General features: G+C 40.1%; 1 protein-coding gene across 1 annotated transcript in view; it reads right to left on the bottom strand.

The window, feature by feature from the left end:
• Positions 1-1,923: 1,923 nt before the first annotated feature.
• Positions 1,924-10,495, bottom strand: part of LOC141147859 (interferon-induced very large GTPase 1-like) — a 60,323-nt gene continuing 51,751 nt past the window's right edge. Inside the window, exon 5 of the mRNA XM_073635027.1 lies at positions 1,924-8,807. Within this exon, the coding sequence (XP_073491128.1) occupies positions 4,159-8,807 (4,649 nt within the window). The 3' untranslated portion in view covers positions 1,924-4,158. The remainder of the gene's footprint in view (positions 8,808-10,495) is intronic.

The raw sequence follows: 10,495 nt of genomic DNA, 5'->3' as shown, positions 1-10,495 counted from the left end.
AGTCTGGAAAGAGGGAGAGAGAATAGGGAAGACGAGGGGGGGTGGAGGGAATGATGAGGAAACTATACATAAATAATAATTGTACAAGGACAAGAACGGTTATACACTTTCACAAGGTGGGTTGAGGGGGGGAAGGGGTGGGGGGTAAGGAAAGGGGTTGTATAGTTGGAGATATAGTTGACAATATGGATAGAGGTGTTGTGGTGGATGGGGTGGGGGGGGAGAGGGGGCTGTTGTCCCCTACCCCGGGGTGAAGTTGTGCCCCCCGGACGGGGATGGCACCCCCCCCCCCTTGACCGACCCCAAGAGCACCTGGACAGTTTATGGATCAAATGGAAATCGAGTCGGGACATGTTAATGTAACATCTTAACGGCTTTTCATTATACACGGCAATGTAGATTTGACTATGTTATAGGTATATGTCTAAGGATCTTTTCCCTTTTGTCTTTGTGTATGTATATTTGAAAACTTTAATAAAAAATATATCAAATAAAAAAAAAACAAAAACAAAATACATAGTTTTAAAAACACATAGACATACATAGCACCCTACTGACTAACAGAATCAACAATACCCAATATGGTAAACATGGAGATTTGGATATAGATAGAGTCCTTGTGGACACATATACTGTACAAATTGTATAGATAAATAAGGTCCATAAACTCCTCCATGACAAGAGTTCATGGAGGAGTTTATGGACCCGATCGATACAATTTGTACACTATATGTGTCCACAAGGACTCTATCTATATCCAAATCTCCATGTTTACCATATTGGGTATTGTTGATTCCGTTGGTCAGTAGGGTGCTATGTATGTCTATGTCTTTTTAAAACTATGTATTTTGTAATAAAGATTTATCATCTTAGATAATTATTGTCTCGTGTTGTGCCCACAAAATCCATTTGTTTTTTGATAGAGTTGTCTGAACTCATTCAATCCTTTTTTCCCATGTACACAGCTAAATCCAGAAGGTGACTCTAGATGATGACTGGGGAACGCCGGTGCTCTCCTTCTGGATAGAAAAGCAGATGAAGGCATTGTCGGGGGTGGAGTACTGTGATCTCTGTGGAAGGTAAGAAATATCGGGAAGTATTACATTGACACATTACTCAGCAAGTACAAGGGTGGTGTAATGGTGTTGGATGTATCACGGAATCTCGGTGGTTCAAAAAAGAAGCAAAAGGTATTGCTGCCCTCTGAGAGTTGGGGAGAAACACTGTAAACAAAGATGAAGAGGGTGCAACAACCTAGCGCATTACCCAAGTGGTATCTTAAATAATGTATGAAAAGAAGTATACTCACAAACACATTAATGATAGAAGCATATCAAAGTCCATAGTAGGGACAAAGCGACAAGGTCACCCAGACTATTCACAGCAAGTAGGAGGACCTTCCAGATGACTGACATGTTTCAGGGGGAGATCCCCTCTTCCTCAGAGCCACATTACTCAGCATGCTGCAGTGAGCATGAAGATCTTTCTAATGCTAGGTCCACTATAAAGATGAACTTCCCTGCTGACTTTTAAAAAACATATTCTCCAGCCCAAAAAGTCAAGCACCATCTTCTTTCAAATCTTCCCCACTATCTTTCTTCTTGTTCTGCCATCCTGGATTCAGGATCTGGCTGCAGCTATCTGATCAGTCACTGCCAGACCCCGACAGTGTGATGTGATCCCAGGAGGCTTGGGGGGGGGGGGGGATGTGGGGGTTGTGGATCCAGCACACTACTATTCTAGCCAATATGAGGAAAGAGGATGTGGAAACAAGTACCTCTAGGATAAAAGTACTTGCTACCTCCCAAAAAAATTTTCAAATGTGTAAAAAGGAGGAGCACGATTATACAACTGGTAAAAGTTGAGCAAAGGTCCACTTTAACAGGTCATGAATGTGTTGAGAAAAAAAGTCATACACGTATATATTGACAAGTCTTTATATTTCATACACAGGGAATAGATACATTTGTATGATTATATCAGTTTGTGCTAATACATGCTCAGCTGTAAATACTCAAAGTTTATTGCAATAGAAAAATGTCTTATAGAAAATATACTATATAAACTCTTAGCACAGAAACAAGAACTGCCATGTGATTTAATGATCGGATAGTACACACATATCCAAATGTCATCTCATATTATGTTTTGATTTAATAATGAAAGCAAGCATAAACATCATTGTCAGCATTTGCATAAGTGTGATCAGTTGATGTATATTAATAGCAAATACTGTACGTAGACCATTCATGTTAAAATCAGAATCAAAGTCTTCATAATTGTGTTAGCAATTAAAAGCCACAATATACAGGCAAAGGCAAAAAGCTTCTGGTATTTCCAGTCAAGGTTTTTGTTGATATTGCATTATACAAACACGTTGTAGACAATTGTGCTCTTGCAACCTTGTGGTAATACTTTGGAGAAGCCCTTTTTCTGTTTCAGGATAACTGTGCCCCTGTGTTCAAAGCCAGCTCCATAAAGTCATGGTTTGACCAGTTTGGCGTGGAGGAACTCAAGTGCCCTGCACAGAGCCCTGACCTCAACCCTACTGAACAACTTTGGGATGAACTGGAACACCATTTGTGAGCCAGGTCTTATTCATCATCACCAGTACCTGACCTCACAGATGTTCTTTTGGATGATGGCGGTTCTAGACTTCCCCTGCACTTTCAGCCTTGTGGCAAGTCTTGTAATGTCCTTTTCAGTTCCAGGATGACTGTGCACAAAGCTCCATAAAGACAAGGTTTGAGCTCAACAACTGATACAGTTTCACAGGATGTCTGCTACACCCCCTGTCCCAGACACAACTTTTGACAATACATAGAATGGAGTGAGACTTCTTCAATGACAAATGGCACCTATGGGATTGTTCACACTTTGGTTTTTACGCATTCAGACTCCTTTTACACTGCACACTTTTACACTGTTTTGCAGGCACTATAGCGTTAAAAATAGAGCCTGCAAAACGCCCCAAAAAGCACCCCAAAACACTGGAGCGGTGCGCTGGCAGGGCCTCAGAAAAAGTCCTGCCAGCAGCTTCTTTGGAGCGGTGAACTCACTGCTCCTTCACCACTGCTCCCCATTGAAATCAATGGGGCAGCGCTGCGATACCGCCGGCAAAACACCACTCCGGCGGCACTTTGCGGGCAGATTTAATACCTTTTCGGCCACTAGCGGGGGTTAAAACTGCCCCGCTAGCGGCCGAATAGCGCCACTAAAACGACGGTAAAGCGGCGCTAAAAATAGCGCCGCTTTACCGCTGACGCTCGGGCGTCGGCAGTGTGAAAGGGTTCTTACTCTGAACTCTTCTGATGGTAATGTTTTGCCTCAATTTACTTAGGCCTCCTTTATTTTTCTGGTGTACCCCCCTTCCCCCAGGGGATTTAGTTCCCACATTTAATACCTTTTGCATTGGAATTGTCCATGTCTTACTGTCTTCATGGTACATCTTTAATCCAGTACATGTGATGTGTAATATATTATGCTCCCTTAAATGTTATTCATCTAGTCATGTGGCACATAAATGTCTTACTCTGTTCTCTGAGTTTTTTCTATTTTCATTTATTTTTTATTTTTATGAATATATGTCAAATGGCTATGCTCATTTGTTGTAAGGTTGCTTTGTAACACTGTAAAATCACTAATAAAAAATTACAATTACAAAAAAGACATGATTTGACCAGTTTGTTGTGGAGGAACTTGGGTGTCCTGCACAGAGCCCTGACATCAACCCTGCTGAACACCTACAGAAGGAATTTGAATGCCGATGGTGAGCCAGGTCTTCTCATCAACATCAGTACCTAACCTCACTGATGGCCCACATTCCCACAGACACCCTCCAAAATCTTGTGAAATCTTTTCCCAGAAGAGGGGAAAGTGGGCAACTTCTTATTAATTCTCATGGTGTTGTAATAGGATGTCCAACAAGCCAATATATGTGTAGTTATCAGTAGTCCACAAACTATTGGCCATATGTTTAAATGGACTTCAAATAAACATAAACATGAAAGAGAAAGCACTAAGTGAAACACAATGAAAACATAAGTCTGAGCCTGAAGTAGATTTTCATGTGAATAATTGAATTAATGTCATTCTGGCTTTCTTCATAAAAGGGGCATTGCACACATATTAGATGAGAGACATATGTTTCATTGTGTCTCATAACATATTGAAGGTTTTCTGGAGACATTTCTTTGCCATCTCTCTGGTCAGACTGTTCCATTCCTCAGGATAGTCAGCTGGTTTAGCATTATACTCTGCTGCAAACTGCTTATTGTACTTTTTGAGAATGAATTTCCAGTAGTCAGAAGCTTCAATACTCTCATCAGGTTGAATTGTCCAATCTGGGTAATAATCTCTATAATCCTTGTAGGGATGAAATTTCCATTCTGTGAGCTCATTCTTAAAAGGTGTATTGCCAACCACTAGGGTAGTACAAATATCATGAAAAAGAACGTTTGTTGTGGTCCATCTGTATTGTCCTAGTCCTTGTGGGCGATGTACGGACGCAAAGTGCTCCTTATGGTCCGTCCCTCCAGCCTCACAGGGGACTCTACAGAAAGGACATTGCTTCCCGCACCCAAACACCTTCTTAAACAGTTCATCCTGAGGCTTCACTACAAGTCTGGAAAGAACATCTTCTGTACTCAGAGATTTCAGTTCTGCTCGGATCTCTTCTTCTGTATCTGTCAGACTGATCCTCATATAATCAATAAAATCCTCAATAGTTGCCGAATTTTTAAAAATGATTGCCTTCATTGTCTGCTGTGGTAACACCAGATCACTGTTCAATTTCTCACACAGATGGGACAAAAAATCTGAAACATCTTTAAGGTTTAAAGCTGGAGGATTGTTAAGACTAGATCTTACCCGTCCCATGATATTAGACAGAATTCTGTCTTGTAAAGTACTGATATTTTTATATTCCTTTACAATATAGTTAGTTATCCAGGATTTTACAAAGTTTTTATAGTCATTTGAATAGTTCACATAACTTTTGAAATTGTCTTCCTCCAGGAGGTTCTCTAGAACGGTGAACTGGAAAAACATCCGAGAGCTGTATTTTTCAGAATCTTTGCTATTTGCGATGTCATCTACAACTTCTATTCCCAGTTTTCTGTAAACATGATCAGTTAGCGATGGTTTAAAAAGGTTTTTACAGACTCGTTCAGCGAGGCTCTTGCTCTCATTTTTTTTCTGAAAAGCATTTTTGAATGTATCAAAGTATAGTGGTTTCATGGAATTGAGCCTAGCACGGGGGTCATTCTTTTGTAAAAATGTGAAATGCATCGTCTGAAAATCAACAAGAACGTGTCCCAAAATGGTCAACTTCAAATCAAATTCACGATCAGCTGAAAAATAATTCTTTGTATCATCACGTTTACAGTTTTCATCAATTATCTTCAATATTTCCCTGCAGTATGTGTCATCATAGTCAACATCTATTTGTGTTTGCTTTCTTGAATAATTAATACATTTATGCAACACATTATGGAAAAAATCTTCATATAGGAAATCCCCTTTAAATTTCTTGTATTGGTAACTTGTGATTTTTTGACTACAAAATGATGGTTCCTGTTGTTCTTTGGGTTTGGGAAAATGTTTTGTCTTCTGTATTTTTTCATTAACACTAGAACCTCTTTCTTTCATGTCCTTGGTGAGCACTAGTAACATCTCTCCCTCAATGTCACGCACTTTCCGATTACTTACCTTTAGATTTTTCGCTGCATTATTCCAGATTCTTTCAAGTTCCTTCTCTAATTCAGCAATGCTCGGCTCGTGTTTTCTCTGTCTACACTCTTCTATAAAGTTGGAGACCTGCTGTTCAATGCTTTCTATTTGCTGACTGTATACATTTTGTACACTGATGTTATCTTTTTGGATCTGAATAGTTTCATTAAGTTTGGTGATTGAAGAAGTTTCAAGACTTTTTATCAGGTTTTGAGCACTGATCACAAAGTCTGTTTTGTATTTTATTAGCTGGGCACCATCTGTCTCTTTACTGAAATACTCTTCCAGCCAAGCTAAAATCTCTTCCCCCTCTCTTGTGAGAATACATTCTGCTTCTTTTTTACACTCATTGGCTTTGGCTTCCAGTGTTTCAGAAGACTGATTCTTGATCAGTGTCTCAGATTTGGTTAACCATTCACACATCAGTTTATTGTATTTCCATTCACGTTCAGAGTATTTTATAGATAACTGGTTGTAGGCTTTTGCTATCACGCTGTTTCTAAAACTAAATATGAAGTTTTCATGTTTTACTGCACTCCACAAGTCAGATACCCATAACATGAATTCATTAATGTTTTGTGTCTTATTATGTCTGTCTTTCATGAGCTTCAGTAGATTTTGTTTTAGTTCATTGACATTTTCACTGTATGCACTGCTGACTGAAGCCATTGGTGGGACTCCATGCCACAGACTAGCAATGTAACAGTTGTCGTGATCTAGGTCATACTCCATTATATCAGAAAAACTTTTAAACTGTGTCTTTTTCTCCATAACTGCCACAGTTCTGGTGATTTCATCTAAATGGTCCATCAGCTTCTTCCTACCCCTCATGTTCATAGAAGGAGCCGATACGTCACTCACATTATGATGTACAAATTGGCAGTTGGGTTTTTTCCCAATTTCTTTCATCCTAAGAAAAGCATGGATGACAATTTGTAAAATATCTTTCATTTCTGTTGTATTTTCCATGGCCATGTTAATTAAGGTGATGTCACTCAATCCAATCACTAGTGTTGCCAACTCATTATCATGTTCATAGCTGCCCTCAAGAGAATCCAACTCTGGAGCCTTCAATCCTTCTGTGTCAATCACCAAAATGAACTCACAGCTTAAATCGTCCTGGAAATTTTCCTTCACTTTCAGAAGAGTCATGAAGGCTCCTCGTGTACATCGTCCGCTGGCCACTGGGAACTGCAACCCAAACATGGTGTTCAGAAGGGTGGATTTCCCTGTACTCTGCACCCCAAGAACTGTTATTACTCTCAGTCTGTTTTTTCCTTTGACTTTCTTGTTCAACTCACACAGTACATCTTTTACCCATTGTAAGGGAATTCTGGACGCATCCCCATCTATAAGCTCCAGAGGAAACCCATCCAAGAGGAGATCTGCAGCTATTTTAGGAAGACATTCAAAATTTATGTCTGTTGATTTCCCCCTTCTTCCCATATAATACCAGGCTTCATAGAACTGACCCACTTCTCTCAGAAAGTGCTCAATTCCCAATGAACTGTCAGATATCCTTTGATCCAATTCGGTCAGCTCTGCCTGCTTGTCAGGCAAATTACATATTTTTTTATATTGAGCTTGTAAAGGGTAAAGGCATTTTCTTGCCTCAACATCAAGATGAAATTTTAACCACTGTAAAAAATAGAACTTTTCCGATGTATTTATTGAGGTGATTGCATTTACAAATTTGGATATTACACTAGGAATGTCACATTTCCATTGGTCTTGTCTTATTACTTCACATTTTCTTCTGAGGCCAGATTTGTATTTCTCCCCATTACTATCCCCTTGTTGTTTCATTTGGCACATCTCCTTTTCTAATTTGGCCATTTCTTTCAGTGGCTCTGCTTGTAGTTTCATTGTTTCTTTCTTGTATTTCTCAACATCTTCTATTTCATCTGTTATTTCTTTTGCTTTCAGTTTTGCTTTCTGACATTCTTCAAAGTCCTCATCTATTCGGATCCCAGGTCTGGGGGCTTGTTTTGCCAATGATTCTAGACTTAGAGTTTTGATGTTATTTTGAAATATTGACAGAAGTGATGAATAAAGCTTCGAAACAGCTGTTGTCTCGTTTGCATTTCTTGGAATCAATAAAACATTGTCTTGGGTTAAATTTAGCCCAGGTGTCAAGAGCTTTAGTCTTTCCTGTGTGTCCGCCATCATCCTGGTGTTGTCTGGGCTAATTATCAAGAGATATTTAGTATTGTTGCTGTTATACTTCATTAACAGCTCGTATTGGTCTTTACTGACACCGTCTGTAAGAATCACAATGACTGATGAGATTTCTGTCAGAAAGTTAAACTTCTTCACATTAGACTCAAGTTTTCCTCGAAGATTTGTAAAAGCCACAGGCTCTGGAAATTTACCTTTACCACCAGGAAAATACCAGGAAATTTCCACCAACCCATCTGATATTTTCCTTGCAGCATTTCCACCTTCCATATCCCTGTGGATAAAATGTTCATGTTGGTGTTGTGGTGTGCCCAGAAGCTGATTTAATATTTTTGACTTGGATAGCCTACAATTCCCCAGTCTTACAAATGAGATTGTTGGCATTGGGACATTAACCAAGCTGTCCTCTATAAATCCTTTGCTGTCAGCTAATGACTGAGGTCTCCATTTCTTTACTATGCCCCTCATTGCCCACAGCATGAAGGTGCATTCTGGGCCATCAACATCAGGCAGCAGCAGAGGGACAGCAAACTGACACATTGACATTTTAGATATCATTTCTTGCTGCAGGAAATGGTCTGAGCAATGAAATGCAGCAGAAACCACATCAAGAGGGTGGATATCATTTTGTAAATCATTTTCAAAAAGGAATATAAAGCTGTCATCCTTATTACTCTCACTCTCCTCTGATTTAATAAAAAACTTATTTATGTTTCTGGCATCCCCATTTAGTGACATTAACCTTCTTACAAAATACCATAATGCATTATCATCAGAAGGCTCATCTGTCATTAAACTTTCTGGACCAATTTCAAGGACTTTCTGTAGAGTGAGTTTTGAGGTTTGTTCAGTGCCAATCTTCATCTTCTCCAACAGCTCCTTGAATATACTTTCTTTCTCTGGAAATAGATGTAATTATCTTCAATAAAAATAACATTAGAAACACATTTGTACACATTATTATGAGTTGTAGGTTGGTATTTATAAAATGTAATCAATAAAAATAAATAAGTGTCCCATGATTTCATTACAACTCTGGATCCAATAGACCTGGGCTGTTTTCCAGTTGATTGAGGGGACCTGTGCCAGCACTGTCAAACAGAGCGATCTCCTGTAACTATCTCTACACCCGTCTGACACCTACATAATCAGTATTAGCTGCAGCAATGTATACATGGAGTGTGACAGGTGAAGTTGCCTAAGCTAAGAAAGGGTTCCCCACTGACACCAACACCTAGACATTCTTTCTCCCAAGGACACCAATGATGAAGTGTTCTTTCTCCCATGGATTCCATTCCCCAGTGTCTGTGTTTGTGGGAGAAAGAATTCCCTGGCAACAGTGTCCATGTCAGGAAAAATTGCTCTTCATTCATGGTCAGTGTAAGTACAATGCCCCAGTCTTGCAGATCAATTGGATGAAGAATGCCTGAGCAAATCTGTTGGAAGGCCAAAGAATGCCCTAAAGTAATGGAATTGTTAATGAAAATTGTTCCATAGTTGACAACTCCAGGGCATACTTCCTCCCACAGACATCAAATCCAGAAAATTCTTCCTCCCACAGACACTGACTCTGGGCAATTGTCAATCCCATGATATTACGCGTCAGCATAGCCTGTACCCGTGTACCCATGTAACCAATTAAAGGACTATTATTCAAGAGCATCCGAGTTGCCAGCCCTTTTCTGATTCAAGTACTGCATTTTGGGGCCTGAACGTCCTGGCTAGAGCACCGGTCCACAGTTCATAGATCACCATATCGGCAGTGGAGCTGGGGTATCATTTTTCTTCTCATTAGCGCATTCTTTGCCTTCTGACACAATTGATAGAGCACACTTCATCCCACTGACCCACAACACTGGGACACTGTTCTTACACTGACCATGGAGGGCAGGGCAGTTTTCCAACCATGGACACTAATGCCAGGGCATTCTTTCTCCCATAGACATAGACATTGGACACTTCTCCCCCCCCCCTCCAAGAAGCACCAGCACCAGAGCATTCTTATTCCCACAGACACTGATGCCAGGGTGTTTTTCCTCCATGGATACAGTTAACCAGGACATGATCATTAGGTCATTCATCCACCCACATAAACCAATACCAGGGCATTTATCAGCCACTGACCACCAATGATGGGTATTTTTTTCTCTCTCATATACAAATACAGGGGCATTCCTAATCCAATTGAACAACATTAGGGCAGTTTTCCTCCCACAGATACTGATGGCAAGGCAACATTTCTCAGACACAACACCCCTAAGGGTCAGTCTTTTTTCAGACACAAATAAAGGGGCATTCTTCGTCCCACTGACCATCAACGATGGAGCATTGTTTTTGCCTATTAACACCAAATAACACATTTTTCCACCCACTAACAAACAAATTATTGCATTCTTTACACACAGACCAGAGCTAATGGGATGTCCTTCCTGACATAGACATTAATGCCAGGGCATTATTTTGCCCATATGCGCTAAATCTGGGGCATTCTTTCTAACACCGACAGGGATGCCAAGGCATTCTTTCTTCATAGATACCAAGACCAGGGAATTCCCACTCCCATAGACACAGTGAATGGGGAGTGTCT

This window comes from Aquarana catesbeiana, linkage group LG06 (assembly GCF_042186555.1).
Source record: "Aquarana catesbeiana isolate 2022-GZ linkage group LG06, ASM4218655v1, whole genome shotgun sequence".
Taxonomy (NCBI): Eukaryota; Metazoa; Chordata; class Amphibia; order Anura; family Ranidae; genus Aquarana; species Aquarana catesbeiana.
Note: the sequence above shows the minus strand (reverse complement) of the source record. Positions and strands in the feature narration are given on the sequence as shown.